Source organism: Mastomys coucha, unplaced genomic scaffold, assembly GCF_008632895.1.
Source record: "Mastomys coucha isolate ucsf_1 unplaced genomic scaffold, UCSF_Mcou_1 pScaffold3, whole genome shotgun sequence".
Taxonomy (NCBI): domain Eukaryota; kingdom Metazoa; phylum Chordata; class Mammalia; order Rodentia; family Muridae; genus Mastomys; species Mastomys coucha.
In genome coordinates, this window is record NW_022196909.1 from 39,061,780 (window position 1) to 39,081,111 (window position 19,332).

The 19,332-nt window shown below is 39.6% G+C and overlaps 1 protein-coding gene across 22 annotated transcripts in view; it reads left to right on the forward strand.

The window, feature by feature from the left end:
- Window positions 1-19,332, forward strand: part of Pcdh15 (protocadherin related 15) — a 1,206,525-nt gene that overhangs the window by 959,658 nt on the left and 227,535 nt on the right. For all 22 annotated transcript variants that reach the window (XR_004112186.1, XM_031346915.1, XM_031346916.1 and 19 more), the window contains 3 exons: window positions 124-203; window positions 7,044-7,137; window positions 16,811-16,939. Coding sequence is in view for 21 of the 22 variants with exons in the window: in XM_031346915.1 (XP_031202775.1) it covers window positions 124-203; window positions 7,044-7,137; window positions 16,811-16,939 (303 nt within the window). In the remaining variant the exon portion in view is untranslated. The remainder of the gene's footprint in view (window positions 1-123; window positions 204-7,043; window positions 7,138-16,810; window positions 16,940-19,332) is intronic.

Genomic DNA, 19,332 nt, shown 5'->3' on the forward strand with positions numbered 1-19,332 from the left:
GGTTCAATATAAAATAATACTTTATTCAATCTCTTGACATTAGGCCGTACTTTACTCCTTCACACTAACAGTTTGAACATACAACAACTAGTTTGTAATTAAATTATGTTTTCTTCTCTGAAGGCAACTGATCGAGAGGGAGACCCAATCACATATGCCATCGAGAATGGAGACCCTCACCGAGTTTTTAATCTTTCGGAAACGTAAGTTACAAGGGAATCATTTATACTTGATCGCCCCCCCATTAATGTCAAACAACATGCTGTTAGGCAAGAGGACAGACTTTCAGCTGTTTGTCGTTTTATTTCACATTTTTTTCCTATGAATGTTAATGAGCACTGGGGGTAATTCTAAACTCAAAACCTTTCCCCAGAGACAATTTGTTTATCTTAAACAATTGCAGGAAGTAAAATCCACTGAGGTGGAAACATTTCACTCGCAGGCAAATCCTGGGACTAATTAGATGCCTGTAAAGTTGTCAGCTGCTCGTGGTGACTAGGGCATTTCTTTAAAGAGTACAAGGCATAACTCGTTCCTTTGAAGGGAGGCTTGGCAACCAGGTCTGTTACATCACATCTAAAGAGCAATAAAATCAAAACACCATTTTGACCTTTCCATTCTCAACATTATCAGAGATACTCAAGACACCAGAGATGGCATTGGGGAAAATGGTTAATGTACAGACATCACTTGCTTCTACTCTGAAACTTGATGACTGTGAGGTTGGGGGACTATCTAAAGAACAGAACTAATGTTCTGCATCTGTTGTCAGTGTCTTCTCTCACTGAATGAAGGGAGTGATACCTTAGTTATAATTGGATAGCCACTGCCTCTGTCTCTAGAACATGTGGTTCTAAATCAAGTGGGCCATGTGCAGGTCTATTAATCTTACAACAAAACAATGTAACATAGAATAGGATGTTATGAGAAAAAGTCAAGCCATTTCAGAAAGCCATAGATAGACAGTTAACAGTTTCTCCCACCTCTCTGGATTTGAAAGATGGATGCATCATTTCTACTTAACAATAGAAAGTCTTAGCTAGTTGAAATTTCCTCCGCAGATACATTAAAATCATAAACTAGACACAGTTTGCAATTTACATTAAAAATAAAACTATGTAAAGGCTGTTTATTGAAACTGATATGCTAGGGTAAGAATCCACACCAAGACTGGGATAGAGCAACAAACCCAGAAATACCCTAGCACTTAACAAAAGGAGGTAGAATCCTTCTTCCTACCAAGAGAGTTATCCTCTTAGCTAGTGAGTTTTGGACACGGTGAGAAAGAATGAAGTCCAGTCTTCACACCGTTCTTAAAAATTAACTGAAAATGGGTTATAGGTCAAAACGCAAGAGGTTAAACTTCAGAACTATTAGAAGGAAAAATTTTACCCTATGAATCAGGCAATGCGCTGTCTACATATATAGCACAAAATTCCCAGAGGGAGTATGCTGAAACTCATCCACAAATTTAAAAAATATATCTCAAGAGGCACCATCCATTGAAATGAAAGGCCACCTACACAATTATATAAAATACTTTAAGTAATGTATGTGATAATAATCATATATCAAAAAAGCATATAAACTCAAAAGGAAGAAGAGAAAGAACCTGATTAAAAATGAACAAAGATTTGAAGAGGCACTCTTCTCCCTGCTTTAAACCCTCATCTCCCCCCCCCGTGTGTGTGTTTGTGTAAGTGTATGTGTGTGTGTGTGTGTGTGTGTGTGTGCGCGCGCATAAATGGTAGATGGTTGTCAATGAGCATGTGAAAATATAGCAAATGCAAATGAAAGCTATAAAGATGTAGGAGGATTTCTCATCCAGTTACAAAGAATATGAAGAACAAGCAAGAGCCAGAACATGGAGACACTGGAGCCCTATATAGGACATGGGTTTCTATATAGAATATATGTTTTAGAAAGCTAGGAATTGTCTCCATATGTTAAATATATCATATCCATGTAACTAACCAATTATCTCAGCAGAACTAAAGCCATACCTTTGTGTAAAATATGAAGATAATCTTCATTGCAAACATATTCAGACAGAGTATAAACAGCTTACACATCCCTCCACGTAAGCGGTGTTGTTAATCTACACAATGGATTATTATTCATCAATAAAAGGGAATGAACAGTTGGGACATGATTCAGTATGGACAAACCTTGAAAACACATTTCTAGGTGATATTAGCCAGTAATTAATCAAAAATTATTAAATAATTCTATTTCCACTTCTTGGAAGTACACAGAATAGGCACATGCATACATGCAAGCTCACACAGACGTAGATACACACACACATACACATACACACACATACATACACGCACAGGCATACACATGCACACACACACACAAACACAAGCACACACATATACACACACACATACACACATACACACACATGCACAAGCATACACATGTACACATACACACATACACAGGCACACACATACACACACACATACACACACAAACACACCCACACCCACAGGCACACACATACACACATATATATCATATCCATGTAACTAACCATACACACACACACACATACATATACATACATACATACATACATACACACACACATACACACCCACACCCACAGGCACACACATACACACACAGACACAAACACACACACAGGCACACACATACACATACACATACACACAAGCACAGGTGCACACATACACACACACAAACACAGCCACACACATACACACAAACACAGGCACACACATACACACACACTCACACATGACCCCTCAGGAAATGATGAGATTGAACAGGATCTATTTAGCATGGCTCTTTTTTTCATCTCTCTATTTAGCAGATGTATCTGTTCCCCTTTGCTTTGTACATCTGTACAATATTACACTATATACACAGACAACAATGTGTTACCTTTTTCATTAGTGGGCCTTTGAGTTAAATTTATTCTGCTTGGTTATCGACACTGTGGTGAATATAGATGTGTGTCCAAGTACATGAGCTGGGGCTTGTTTGCTTTGACTGTATATACAATTTGCTAGGGCATATTGTAACTTGATTTTTTAATTATTTGAGAATTTGCAAAGTGCTTTCATCCAGGTCTGAATCATTTTATATCCTCAGCACCAAATTATAAGCTTCTGAACGATTTTGCATTCTCACTGGGAATGTAGGAGGATTCTAATCTCCCCATAACACTGCCAACAATGGCTTTTCTTCTTTGATTATAATGATCAGTAGGTGTGAAGTGACAGTTCTGGGTGGCCTTTATTTGCATGTCCTGAATAAATAAATAAAGATGTTGAACACCTCCTGGAAATATTCTCTGGATACTTGCCTTGGGAAACAATTGGCTCAGAACCTTTGTTACTTAACTGGATTCCCTCTTGGTTGGTTGTGTGAGTCGCTTAGAGTTCAGAAGCCACATGCTTGCTGGATATAGAATGTCAAAACCTTCTTCTTCTTCTTCTTCTTCTTCTTCTTCTTCTTCTTCTTCTTCTTCTTCTTCTTCTTCTTCTTCTTCTTCTTCTCCTCCTCCTCCTCCTCCTCCTCCTCCTTCTCCTTCTCCTCCTCCTCCTCCCCCTCCTCCTCCCCCTCCTCCTCCCTCCTCCTCCTCCTCCTCCTTCTTCTTCACCATCTTCCCACTTCATTGATGGTGTTTTCTGATGCAAAATTTTATATTTTTGATAAAGTTGAACATAATTACTGTACCTTTGCTTTGTCTATATCTGGCATCTTTGCCAACAAAGCCATTGCTGAATTCAAGTCATAAATATTGTCCCTGATGTTGCTGTAGGAGACTCTTGGTTTCATTTCCTACAATTATACAATCAATACATTTGGGTTTGTTATTGCATACTTTTAAGTAGAATCCTTCAAATCTATTGTTATAGAGTTCAGTTTTCACACAAAAGTTGGTTTAAAATACATTTTTCTGTTGAGTGGTTTTGATACCTTCGTTGAAACGTTCCTGTAGACATAACAACTCATTCTAGAGACTCTCTTTTGTTCATTGGCTACTCCAATCCTCTTTGTGATGTTCAGACCATCCTGTAAATTGTGTGTTGTGTCTTGGGTTCTTCTCCTAGAATCATGAGGCCCAGTTGGGCTTCGTGTCCAGTGTCAGGTGCTTTCTCAGCTTCAGTCATTTTAAAGAGCACCTGGTGCTTTTCTTCCTTGAATGAGTTCTGAGTTCAAGTAAGTGAGATGCTGAATACCATCCCTTAGGGCAGCCAGCAAGTTTGAGATAGAACAGCCACAATTCATTGTGTAAAGTTATAGGAGTATACCTAAGTAGAGTCTAGAGCATGACTTCTGTTTATGCTCTCATGACCAATGGTTCTCAACCTTCCTAATGCTGCTAATTAAAACCTCTAAATACAGCTCCTCATGTTGTATTGATCTCCAACCCTAAAATTATCTCTTTTGCTACTTCCTAACTGTAATTTTGCTACTGCGAGGAATTGTAAAGTGAAGAGCTGATACGTAGAACAGTCAGATATGCAACCCCTGCAAACGGGTCACTTGAAACCCAAAGTGGTCATACCCACAAGTTGAGAACCGTTGTGAGCCACGGTGATTAAAAGCAAAAAAACCAAAAATTAAAAGCACCATAACACACTTCAATCATTGCTAACTTACCTTTTTCTCTTTTGCACCTTCATTTGGATTCTGTAACTACTTGAGTATTTGTCATCATCCCATCCAACTTAGGTCTGACAATGGCTGCTTTGAAGTTTTGATGCTCTGTGGGAGAGGTGCAGTCTTGGGACTAGAGGTCAGCCATGAACACATGGAGAGAGAGGAGGAGGGGAATCAGGAGAGAGGGGACAAGGAAGAAGAGGGTAAGAGAGTAAGAAGAGCAAGAGAAGAGAGAGAGGAGGGGGCAAGCAACCCCTTTTATAGTGAGTCAAGCACATCTGGCTGTTGCCAGATGACTGTGGGGCGGAGCCTGGAAGGAACACCAACATTTTCCATCATCATATAAATAAGAAAAATAGTTTACTTATGTTAAAAACTGACCCAAGTCACTTAGAAAGTCAAGTCACTTTCTAAGTTCACGCCCAAGGAAAGTTACAGAGAAGGGATGTGAAGGAGTGTGACTACCTAAGGCAGACCGAGACCAGAAACAATTCATTTTTCTCTATACTGACCATGGCGAGTTTGACCGACTTCCCATTTCCTGAGTTGCTTCTCAGTACATTTGAAAAGCCAAAACTGCCTTCCTTTTTCTCTTTGAGTGTTATGACGGGATGAGATTACTTGAGGCACCTGCAGTGCGCAGCGTTGATACAAACCTGATACTGTGAATGTGCTCTAGGGGTGGTTTCCAGTTATTTTGACTAAACAGTTTCCAGTCGGCATTCTGCAGCGCTGCCGCAGGCTCTGGAAGTTTCCAGAGTGTGCATCATCAACAGAAACTCAACCAGACGAGTTACCGTGTCCCCACCTTCCATCCGTGTGCTTGACTCTGTGCTTACTGCCCCTTCTCATGGATACCATATAAATTCCAGTCTCAGAATCAAAGCGCTTAAGTCAAAAGAGAGCCCTACTTATCAATCGAAAGCAAGCTAAGTTTTTCTACTTAATTCATATCTCAGTTGGACTGGTGAGATGGCTCAGCGGTTAAGAGCACTGACTGCTCTTCCAGAGGTCCTGAGTTCAAATCTCAGCTCACAACCATCCATAATGAGAAACAAATAAACAAGCTATGGGCAGGAGCGAGTGGGGCTAGAGCAAGAGGGAGAAGGGAAGAGAGAAAATCTATTTCAGTGTCTTACTTGCATTAAGGTAAATGCTCTTCATAGTGGGAGCTTGATGAAAATGTTATTTGCAACATCTAGTGTAAAACCCCAAAACACATGTTGAGCATATTTTGAAGTCTAATTTGTTAAAAAGTATTACACTGGAGGGAGGCATACAGAGGAATCATTTATTCTGGGTATTAAGGAGTAGAATTAAATAATTCTAAGGATGAGAATTTATTCAGTATTATTTGTAACTTATTATCCATACTTTGAGAATCACTCTAAATTTCAGAAAAATAAGAATGTAATATCATTTCTAATATATCCATAAGCATTTATTTAGAATTATTCAATGAGCAGATGAATACTAACTATAGTCTACTATAAGGCATGTAAACTATGCAGTACGATGCCTTCTTAACAACAGTTGTAAACTTAAATATGCTTATGAAAATAAAAAGAAATATTAATAATTTGGCCCGTAGCCTACAGATTTAATATAATCGTTGAATTATCTGATTTTGCATGAGTTCTATTAGTGGGCAGTGCAAAGGAAAATGAGCTTTATCAAAGGGAAAGAAAGCCTCCCACGTCCCACATAAGCATTTTGCAATGAATGGGAAAACAATATGTGCTCCTTATAAAGGACAACCCCTTGACTGAGAATGGTGGTGTTGCCTGGAAACAAAGGAGCGTTTACTTTGAAATGGTGACACACGCAGCAGGTATCTTTCTTCCAGGAATGAATTAGGAATGGCGATTTCGGGGGTTTTTTGCTTGATTTGTCCACTAGAATGTAGAGAATCATCGCTGTGACCCCATTCAGGTTTACAGTTTCCTATTATTGCTGAGAATCTCAACAGCTCTAAAGAGCCACTGCCAGTCTCAACATGAATCCTAGAATCCTACTTCAGTACTCAGTTTATGATTATAGAGAGTGGCTAAAAAACAATGAAAAATAGCTCTTCCCAATAGAACGCCCTCTTCTGCTTTAGTCATATATAAGAGAAAACGTGCAATTTCTATTTGTGGGGAGGAGTGGCAACCAATAGGAGACAGGGGGTCGGGGGGAGGCAAGCTAAGCTAAGGGACAAACAAGAGTAAAGGGAAGAGGTGGAAGTGGGAAATGGGGGTGGAAGGAGGAAGATGGGGATGGAGATGGAAATGAGGGAGGGGAAGGGGGAAGAGAGAGGAAAATGGATCTGCAAAGATCTTTGCATCTAATTCATACCAAAAAAAAAAAAAAAAGAAGTGCTCACTTAACACTGTTTTTTTGTTTCTTTCTGCCTCTAGCACAGGGATTCTCAGCCTAGGGAAGGCTCTAGACCGAGAGAGCACGGACCGCTACATCCTCATTGTCACAGCCTCAGATGGCAGGCCAGATGGAGTAAGTATTACCACAGGGAAGGGGAAACTAAAGAATCTTGTATCCGTACATCTCTAAAACATGCGTTACAGCCATAATAGTCTTATCCACCCAGAACGAAATGCTCCTTTCTCTAAGGACTTTCTTAACAGATGTACCCATGCTCTGGAAACTGCTCTGGTTCCTCAGCCTATGATTTGGGGAACAAACCCTTGTGATTACTATATGATTGTTACAACTCACAGGGAACTTGAACTGAGATTCTTTTTTTCTCTAGCATACATCACACTGGGTCAGTCAGAAGCAGCATCATGGGACATTCTGAGGAGTTCTGGGCTGAACATCCTCCATTGAGCATGACTCTTGCAGAGGCAGTAGCATGACTGGTTGTGTGGATACATACACTTAAGTATGAAGGAAATTCTGTCAATTGAGGCCATAAGTTTGACCACGGATTACTCAGGATCTAACAAAACCTGAATGATCTCCGCCTTAAGCTGCCCATGACTTTGGAAAGATAAATTCCATTTCCTACTTTCTCTAGACCTAATCATCAGTTTTAAGAATAGATTTTCATCATTCCAGAATTATTTTCATTTGCTTGCTTTGTTTCTTTCCTTTCGTTTAAACTTAGGCATTCGAAAATAGAGCCTGGCCTGAGCCTCTACCCCAGATCACATCTACAATCATACGGAATTAAAACTCATTTATCTATGTTCTTTCAATTACTTTGGCCACAGCTTCCATACCTGGATTTCAAAGCCTTGTAGTGTTTCCTACATTTGTAATAGTTTGATCACTATTTTTTTGTTTTTGTTTCTATTTTATTCTTCTCTATGTATGTGTGTGTGTGTGTGTGTGTGTGTGTGTGTGTGTCTATCTGTTTTCTGTCTATCTGTGTAAGTAAGGTTAAGTACACAAGTACAAGGCAGAGGTCAACCTCAGGCCTTGGCTCAAGAGCAAAGTCTCTCACTTGGAACTGGGAATTCAGATTAAGATGACTGGCCAGGGATCCCCAAGCATCTGTCTGTCTCTGTACCCCTAGCACAGGGGTGCCAAGATGAAAACATAGAAGCCTGTAGGACCATGCCTGACTTTTTATAGGGGTTCCTCATGCTTGCAACGTGAAGAGTTCACACATGAAATCATCTCCATGGCCCTTGTTTTTAGCTCCTTTAGTCGACTGCTTATGTGTCAACTCAAGAAAGTTGCTAGAAACAGTTCTGAATCCATGAGATAAATACATGAAGGTCAGCAGGCTCAATAGTAATTTTCCTAGTTTCCTTGAAACGACTTCTTTGCTCCATGTGGCTCCTAGGATGAACATAAGAGGATGTGTTTCTAACAATTACATCCAAGGTATTGCTGAGAAAAATCTGCCAAGATGAAAACATGTAAAATTAATATTCAATATCATAACCTTCATAAAAAATAAAAATAGAGATAATTGGTCATAAAGAGTCTCCCCTAAGAACAATTTGGACTTTTAGAAGAGTTTGATAGTACTATGCAAAATATAAAACATACAGTTCAAAGAATAGGAGACAAAGGAAGGCTGAAGGAAAACAGTGTGAGATTGATTTTCCTGCACAGAACATGTCTGATTGCCAGTGTTACATGAAGGTGCAGGAGTCAGAGTCCCTAGAAGAAAGCTGGAATTTGACTAATGATTAAAGATTACTAAGTCTCCTGACTAGCTAATAGCAGAGAGAGAGAGAGAGAGAGCTCAGAAAAAGGAGGAGGAGTTATTTAAATAACTATTTAAGGGTGTAATTAGAGGAAAGTGACATTCAAGTGCAGGAAGAAACAAAGGATGCCCATAACCTTGGGGTAAGTCACATTGTCAGTTAGAAATGAACAGCCATGGATATTTAAGGTCTAGCCTTAAAAATAAAACGCCTTAGACAAGGGAAGACATGGAGAGAGCTAGCATGTTCAGTGTCTGGACCAGGTACCATCTGCTAAGCATGGCACTGCTCATTCATGCAAGCCATATATCACAGCTACTCTGTTTCAATGGGCATTTTCTGCCATTCACATGCATTTCTCCATTCTGCTTTTCCGATCACAGCCAGTCTAGATTTCTGTTTTCCCCTTCTTTAATTAAGACCTTACTCAACTTTAAAAACTTACTGGTTTGGGGTAAGCCCTCAACTCTTTTCACAAGTTTGTATTGAAAATCTTGAAGTGTTTAGTTTTTATCTAAATATATCTGCTTTGAATAATTTAATCATATATATGTATACGTGTGTGTGTGTATAATATACTCACATACATATATACATATATTTATATGAATATGTAGACATATATAATGGGTAGGGAGGGTTGTGCACATAAGCACAGATCCTAAACAGTCCAGAAAAGAGCACCAGATGCGCAGGTGCTGAAGTTACAAAGTTACAGGCAGTGCTGAGCTGTCCTGTGCAGATGTTGGAGCTGAAGTCAGGACCTTGCCAAAAGCAACAAATGTTTTAAACTGATGAGACTTCTCTCCAGAGCTTGGAAATACATTCTTACAGGAGCCTGTACAGCCAGGACCTGAAGAACAAATGATACAATATATCCTAATGTATTCTGTGGTCTTAATAACACTTTTCTTATTTAAAATTTTAACTTAAATCTTCTGTGCAGCTGTAATAAGAAAAAGTTTTTTAAATTAATAATCATGAAATCTAAAATAAATAATGAGTATGAACCAAGTGTAGTTAGGTTTTAATTAAATAAAAACTAAGTTAAAATTAATTTGTATGAAATAAGTTGCCAGGGCAAGGGCTGTCTTTGTTGTTGTTGTTGTTATTGTTGTTGTTTGGTTTGGTTTGTGTTTTGTTCATTTTTTTCTTAAGAAAATTCACTGTCTCCTTGAATCGTGATGGTAAAATATATATACTCACACTGTATTTCTCGTTAATTTTGGAGAGGGTGTTTTTGAAGTTTAATTTGACTTTCTTCTCATCTTCCTTCTCTATCTTCATTCGGAGTAATTAAAAAAAAAACCTTAGGAAGCTACCTACAGTTTATAAATATGTAGATTTCATTAACCATCGCAGGCCTAAGTCATTTTCACATATTAATAATTACATTCATTTAGAGTTCCAACTTATTTACGAGCCTGCCAAAGCATAACTTTGATGGGAAAGTCTTGTGTGTGTTGGTATTTATGCAGTTACTTGATGGCATGTGCTTGCAGTAACAGCTTGTGAGTCCTAAGACCCTTGCTTCTATTTCCCTCTGAAGGGCTTTACAATTTCTTTGTCCTTTTACAAAATATGTATGTAACATTTCTTAATCCTGAACTAAGCCTGGTCCAACAAAGCTAAACTAAACCAAAATTTGATTTGAAAATCTGGGCCAACAATATGATAGGTTCGTGGATGTAAGTTGATTACCACAGTTTTCTCTTCCCTTTCCTATGACCATCCTTCACATGCTTAGAATGTGCCTGCCATACCTAGGGTGGCTTGAAATGTCAGGGATGGGGTGAGGAGGGAGACCTTGTGTTCTTCCTCCCATCCTTCCAAATCTCTCCCATCATCCCCAGACAGACCTTTCCTCTGTCCCATCATTAACAATGACACTCTATTCCTTAACTGTCTCCCTCGAAAAGTCTTCCAGCTTAGCCTCAGTGGCAGGAAGAACATTTTTCTTTTCTAAATCACAAAGGAAATACAGTGACCTGAATAAGATTCCTGTGGCTCTTGGTACTGGAGCTTCAAGAGGTTTGCTGTTAAACACAACAATATTTTACACTGATATAAAATAAAATCTCTGGGTAGTGTGCCCACTGCTGACCGTGAACTTTCTTGTTTATTGACATTTTTTTTTTTAAAAAAAAAATCTAACTCTTAAATCATACATCGTAATTCTCTCAACCATTAAAATTCCATATTTATGGAAAAGAATTTCCAAAATCTGAATAAACTTTTTGTCTATTCCTATGCAAGGACTGTGTGGATAAGTAGCCTTTTTTTTTTTCTTTCCTAGTCATTATTGTGGTTCGTGGTCTTTACAGCTGGGTAAAACTTCCCATGGCTTTCTCTCCATTAGTAGCTTAAATAGCAACTTCTGATCCTGTGAGAGCTAATCCTCATGGAGGAGGCTTTCTGATCACTTCCTGGGCTGGGATGGGAGCATGTCCTCCTTTCAGGTCTAGGACCCCATCTAGTACAGACCAGTGTAAACCATGTGCATGCTGTCAGTCCCTGTGAGTCCCTCCTCTTCCAAGGCCATGTTGAAAATTTACGGTGTCTTCAGCAATGGGGTCCAACTTTCAGGTTTGGGGCCACAAAAGACAATGACAATGGCCTATATTGCTTTGGACTCTTCTTGTTATCCCAACAACTGGAAGGGAAGTTTCCCATGCTTTCAATAGAGGGTTTTGTTAGATAATCTATGACTCTAGGGAGAGGGCATTTTTCCTCAACGTAGAATTCTGAGTGCATTTAAATGACCTTATGAATACTGTCTTTGTCTACATTTTCAAATATTTTTACTTATATTTCTGCCTTCTTCCCCCTATTTATATATTTACCTCCATACCCCCCAGGTTAAAGTCTCCTCTATTTTTCCTATTTCTTCCTTCACAAAACCCAGGTCCTACTGTCCTCCTCTCTAGAGATCCTTTTCTATACCCTCATCCCAGTGATCCTTTTTACTTTCATGGTATCTGCAGTTACTTCAGGCTATATACATACATATCAAGGTTTAAAGTTGGGCAAATAAAACAAATTAAAAGACTTTTTTTTCTGGGTCTGTGTTAACCCATTATAATATTGTCTAGCTCTGTCTCATCTTCAAAGTTCACTATTTGATTTTTCTTTACCTCTGGATAATATCTATAGTGTATACATACCTCATTTGTCTTATCTATCCATCGATTGAAGGACATTTAAGTTGATTCCATTCATCTCCTAGCCATTGTGACTAGGGCAGCAATGAACATGGCCTATTAAATATCTGTGAAGTAGGGTGTTGAGTCCTTTGGGCATATGCCAAGGAGTGGTATATCTGGGTCATATGATAGATTTATTTTTAGCTTTTGGGGGATTTCCACAGTGGCTAGCACAGTTTGTAGTCCTATCACTAAGGAATGGCAGCTCCCTGTCACTCACTCCCTGTCACCAGCAGGTGATGTCAGTTGTTTTATACATCTCGGCCATTCTGATGGGAGTAAGGTGAAGTCTCAAAGTCATCTTAATTCACATTTCCCTAATCGCTGACAATGTGGAATGAGTTTTGAACTATTTCTTAACCATTTTCATTTCTTCTTTTGAGAGCTTTCTGTTCAGAGCCATAGCTCACTATTTTTCTATTTTTAAAAAATGTTTTTTTAAATTTTTTTAATTAGATATTTTCTTTATTTACATTTCAAATGATACTCCCTTTTCCAGTTTCCCCTCCAAAAAATAACTCTGTTCCCTCCCCCTCCCCCTACCCTTGCTCGCCAACCCACCCTCTCCCACTTTCTGGTCCTGGCATTCCCCTACACTGGGACATAGAGCCTTCACAGGACCAAGGGCCTCTCCTCCCATTGATGACCGACTAGTCCATCCTCTGCTACATATGCAGCTGGAGCCATGAGTCCCACCATGGGACTCTTTGTTTGGTGGTTTAGTCCCAGGGAGCTATGTGTATGAGTGTTTTATCTGCACACATGTATGTGTATCACATACATTCCTGATGCCTGTAGAGGTCAGAATAGTGTACTAGGTCCTTTAGGATTGATCCTAATGCTGTGAATCACCATGTAGGTGCTATGCTGGGCATTGCACGTGGGTCCTCTGCAAAACCAACAAGTGCTCTTAACCACTGAGCCAAATGTCCAGCTCTCCTTCCCCTTAGCCCATTTTAAACTGGGTGATAGGTAATCTTGATTCTGTTTTTGAGTCCTTCATAGTTTCTGGATTAAATGTTCAGAATGCACTTTAAAATAGCTTAATTCTGTTTATGTCTGATAACTTCAAAATATTTTACTTGGTTTTTCATTATTCTTATTCAGAAAAGATTTTTTTCACTCATATAATATACCCTAATTAAGGGTTCTCTTTCTTCTGTAACTCCCAGTTTCTTCCTGTATCCCCTCCCCTTTGGATCCACCCCCTATTAAGACTGAAGGACTGGATTTGTACCCCTATGGGACAGTCTTTGCCCAGTATGCACAGAACCCTGGGTTTAGTCCACAAGTTCATGTGTTTCTCCTTCCAATCTCTTATTATACATTTATAAGTAACTTTTTCATTTAGACTTGCATAAATAGAAATGCATTATCTTTTGTATATCTTAATTTTATTTTACTCCCAAACTATTTTTTAATGATTTAAGTAATTAACTTGATAGGATCAATAGAGTTCATAATGTAAAAGGCATCAGAAATAATACACATTCAATCAGCATTCTTTTTTGTTTTTTTTTTTCACATTATTTTAATTGAGAAGTCCTTTGTGTGGATAATTGTTCATTGCTTCTTAGACCATGAACTCTTTGGAAAACCAAGGTTGCTGCATCAGTATCTATGTAAGAGACATTGCAGTCAAAGAAAATTAGTGTATAAAAACTGTTGCTATAGAAACAACTTCCGGTATTAGTTGAGAATAGGATATATATTTTTAAGAATTGTTTATTATTGAAAATAAAAATCAAAGAGGTAATCAAAATGGGTATTAGCCACAGGTGACCAATGATAGTATTTAAGTACTACAATACCAAAATTCCTAACTGATGTGATTGTAAGAGATGAAACATTTGAGAAAATAATGAGCAAATTTCTCAGAATTGCCTTATTTATTAGGCTTGCAGATTTGATATCTGTTTAACGGTCATATTACAAATTCACCTATAGAACTGTGAAAAGCACCCTTTTATTATATTTTTATTAGCATGAACTATGTTCATTTATTAGTAATTAACTTTTAAAACCTAGAATCTGTCCTCAATATGAAGCATGATCCATGTTGCTTCATAGTGTGACCATCTTCCTGACCAACCTGAAAACCAAAACCACTGTGCTCTGTAGACAGGCAGTGTAGGATGATGTTACCACAGTCAAAAGAGTGCAGCCAGTATATGTAGAATAGAGCCAGAGTCAAGAGCATTACTGGTACTCAGGCAACTTTGACACAAGCGTTGTCTCTCTCTTAAGAAATGTTCAAGCTGGAAATTACCCACCCATGTGGATTCCCGTCACCTCCTGTAAAACTCAGAACAATGTTGGAAAGTATGCGTGCCCAAGCTCCCACCAGTGTGTCTTCCACACAGTGATGACTCAGTTCTCCTGGGCATCAACCAGCCACAGATCAGTCTTGGACAGTGGATTCAAGATAGTCTGCAAGCCTACTGCTCCATGGAATGAAGAATCTAAAAAGGAAAAGAAAAATCCCTATAGGGTGATTAAAAAGTAGAGTGATAGAAAATGCAGAGGTGGACATAGAGGTGTCCAGGGAGCTTGACGGGAAGCCAGGGACACCAGGGCAACTTCTCTAAAGGCTTAGCTTCAAGCTGTCAAATTTCATATCTGTTCACCCTCAGGCAAATTTGGAAATACTGCTGCTATAAAGCACATTGTTTTCAAAAAATAAAAAAATACCATTAGTTTCACCTCTAACATAACTTGAAATAACACTTGTTAAAATATTTTTCTGTTACAAAAGCATTGTAGTTTTTGGGGGGAAGATTTGAGAAACATAGAAACGTTACAAGGGAAAAATAAAACCCCTGCATGCCAGCTAATCAGAAGAACTTTAATTTCTTAACATAAACTCACAATATGTGTACACGCCTGTGTATTCATTTGCATGCCTCTTTTAAATTAAACAATATCATTGGTAATCTATGCAGAGAAGAGTAAAATTCCCACAGCTGGACAGCTTGATGAGTTTCCAAGCTGAAAGAGCATCTGTGCTCTCTCACTGCAGGAAACAAGCTCTTCATCTCTTGAAAGATCTAACCTTCCCATGATCTAGAACCCCCTTCAGCTCTCCTTTTTTTTTTTTTTTTTTTGCCACCCTATACGAACGCTACTTAGTGTGCAGAATTCTCACCCATATCAGTGAAGCTGTGTAACTCCGTGTGACTGTGCCTAATTTCTGTCACTCGACCTTCTGTTCCTGAATTGTATACCACAGAGTCACTCATGGCAGTTAGCTCCCATGTCCTCAGGCTCTACCCCCATCTATTCATGCATAAAACACTTAATCAATCTCTACTATGGATGGGCATTGAGTAGCTTCCAGATTTGGACTCCTGGATGCTGTTGTGACCGTCTCGGTGTCTTTAAGTCAAAGTTTGAGCGTCACAAGCCTATAAATCACGTGCAGGTAGCTCTAAATCATGAAGGAGTGAGCCATCAGGGCACACAAATAAACAAGCCACCCACATCCAGCCCCTCTCTGTGGTTGTAATGTCCGTTGAACCTGTCATGATGACTTTATATGGAAGGTTGTTCTTGATTTTGTTGAGTAGACGAAGTTTAAAGTAGAAGTCTTGGAAGCTGGGATTGAATCTGAGTTAAGGCAATATGGTTCCTGCAGTTCACCAAGGAAGTGCACTGTTTTCAACAACAGAAAGGATGGGCTTTTATCAGGCCACTCCACATTGGCAGCAGGGAGACCCTACTTTGTCTCTGTCTACTTTTTGCTGGCCACACAGCCTCTTCAGAGTCACTCACCACAACTCATATCCTGTGTCTAGTCTAGTTTTATTGCAAATCACCTCCAGGTTAGTAAAAACTCTATTTTTCATATGAATCCCTTTCTCTGCTGTTCCAGGCTCAAAATATTCATGTTTGCTTAAACAAATCTTGTACCAGATTCTCATGGGATTTTCACTCTCTCTTTTCCTCTTATATCTCAATGACCTACAATTAAGCATCTTAATATCCTAGCATATCTCATGTGTTACCTTGTAAGTTAGGGTTCTTTCCTTCCATGTCTGCTCTTTTGCCACCCGTAACCCACCCCACAGTGAGACAGAGGGAGGAAGTGACCAAAGTCAGAGGGAGGCTCCAGCTCAATTCACACATAAAGACAAACCTATTGACCCTGAGACCTCAACCTCCATAACATTTTCTGGTTCAGTAGGCCAAGATTTCCCTGGAAGAAAGGAGCATCCGTAGAACCGGGCAGATTAGCTAATAGCAATGTCACTGTCTGGGGACTCAATGCAACAATTTTATGACTGCTGATAATTTCTCGGGGCTCAAATTCTTGATTTAGATGTAAACATTAGAACTTACTAAGGCGATAGATTCTGGCAGCATTGGCTTGCCTGAAAATATGTATTTGTAGGTCAGGCTATTTGATAGCACACGCTTATGTTTTGATTCTATTTGATGGTGTATATGTTTCTGTTTAATTGTGAAATACAGGGTAGTACAATCTGTGGACAAAAGGATGTATGTATGTATAAATAAATGCTCACCACCCATAAAATGTGAACAAGCTACAGGTAGCATAATGCAAAAGATAATTCCCTCAGAGATACTTGGCACTCTCAGAAGTTCTGTGCCCTATACTATATTACTGGCTCTCTCCATCTGTTTTGTTGGTTTGTTTATTTTTAGGACCCATGTCTTTTTCCCTTTGGAAAGCTAAGGAACTGAGACAGCTTTCAGATGGAGAAAAACCAGTGTGGACACTTAACTCAGTCTTAGACAACAGCAGCTCCTCCCATACTGAATCTTCTTCTCTCTTCCTTTAAGACCTCCACTGCCACTGTGAACATAGTAGTGACAGACGTCAATGACAACGCTCCTGTGTTCGATCCCTATCTGCCCAGGAACCTCTCTGTGGTGGAGGAAGAGGCCAATGCCTTTGTGGGTCAAGTCCGGGTAAGTGGAGTCATCATTTACTTTAAGTGTTGTTTGTAGGAGCCTAATTTCTTACATTGTAATTTTGAAAAGAGACATGGTTCAAGTAGTCTATAAAGGACGTGTGGGATATTCTTCATGACCCTTTGGTAATCAGATCCTGTACATTTGATTTTCATTTGTTACATTTAATGATGTTTGTATAATTTAAACATTCACTAACACTAGAGTTTTCCTTTCTGACTTAACCCATGTAATTTTATTTTCTGGAGAAAAAAATGAAATATACATACAGAGAGCTGTGTATTTTAGTATACAATTAGGTTTGGATCTATACTTTCCAAATTCAAAATACAGAATGCTATATGTGAATCCATTTGATGTTATAAACCTGCCTTTAGACTCCTTGTTGTGTATTCCTGTGCACTCTAGGATTAATTTCTAGGTGTGTTCTCCCACTTCCTCTGTGTACATGATAGGTGTTTTCTGCAGTATTTATCTTCTATGCCATGGAAGAGCCCAGAGCTTTGTGTACATTAGTAGAACACTCACCCACTGAGCCATAGCCTCAACTCTACAGTTGCATTTGGCAAACTACTTCATTTTATTAAGGCATATCCAGGTTCCCACACACGCTCTGTGCTTAGTCTATAACAGAGCTAATGGTTTGGAAGCCACAGGACAAGAGATATCTAGAGACAGGTAGTATTCACTGAAGCTCCTCCTACAGATGAAGCAAGGGGCGGGCATTCCTAAGACTTACCCCTGGGAGATAGCTGAGGTAAGTAACATCATATACTGGATACCGAACTAGTGGTGCCTCTGCACTGGACTACTTGCTGACCGACCCTACCTGTCCTTGGGGGTTAGAGTTGAGGTGGCACAGAATCAACAACATAGAACCCAGAAGCAGGTGAGAAACACTGCAGTAAAGCTCGTCTGAAGGCTGCTGCGAGCTCCTTTATACCCTCCACCTGCGCCCCATTGGTCCCAGAAAAGCATCTCTTCTAAACAGCAGTTCCCAATTGGCTGGCATTGTCTGCATCAGCAACCTTTGGTCTCTCAGGAAGTCTTCAATTAGGTCCTCCTACAGGAGATACCTTTGTCCCTGCTCAGCCCCAGCATTTACATAGAGATGGCCGCCACTGTTCCTCCTACATTTAGCTCAGTTTTTACTAAGATCAGGCAGTTTATTGGTGTGAGCATCAGTGAGAACATGACACAGTCCTACAGCTGAGCTGCCTACCCATGTTTGGATCCAGGATCAGGAAAAAAAAATCTCTTCTCAGAGAATGACCCAAAGGACTAAAAAAACCTTCTGCAAGGTTCCACCATCAAAGGGTCCACCATCTTCCAGTAGTACTGGCCTGGAAGTAGTAGTCCTTCAGCATAAGGACTCTGAGAGGACATTCATCCAAGCCCCAGCACTCAACAAGGAATAAGAGTCACCAAGACCCCAAATCCAGTGTCAGGCCCTGTTCTATCTCTCTTTTTGCTCGTTTTGTTCAAAGGGATTCTGACTGGTTCTCTGAATAGGCATCTTCTAGATTTCTACTGGTTTTTTATCTAAGCATCAAGTCTAGTCTTTGGTAGAATCTACTGACTATGGAAGATATTTTCTTTGAATGCTACTTAATGAGACTTTCGCATCATGTCCTAAGATTTCCCCCATCCCATTCTCATGTGTGCCTGTGTATACATTTGTCTGTGCATGTGTGTGTGTGTTTTTTTGGGGGGGGGTATGTGTCCATGTGTATATGTGTGTGCTTTTGTGTGTATATGTGTACATACATTTGTACATGTGTGTGCATGTGTCTGCATGTATGCTTGTGTGTGTTATGCATATGTGTGCATCTATACAGACACACATGTGGATATACATGGATTTGGAGGTTGATGTCAGCAAAGACCCTGGATTGCTCTTCCACTTTTTTTCAGCGTGGAAGGGTCACTCAACCAAATCCAGAGATCACAGATCTGTCCAGTCTCCACAGACAACTTGCTCTGAGGATCCCTTATCTTTGTCTCCAAGGTTGGAATCACAAGTGGATCATCACACCCCCTGTCATGTGTATGGATTCTAATGACCTAAACTCTGATCCTTACGCTTCTACAGCAAGTGCTTACACACCGAACCATCTCCCCAGGCCTGGTCCTGAGAGTTTGATTGACTAATTTGAATCCATTCTTTATTCTTCCATAAATCTGCCAGTACCCTGACTGCCAACTTTATGGCCATTATCATTTTCAGTCCAATCCAGGAAAGAGCGTACTTTGCATTTTCCTTCCACTCCAATGCACATCCATGGAGAACCTGAACCATTGCGATGTTAGAGATGTTACATTGCCAACTAGAGAGCAGATGTGAAGCCATTCATGCGCTGGCTCCACTGCCTCACACCTCCTCCAGTATC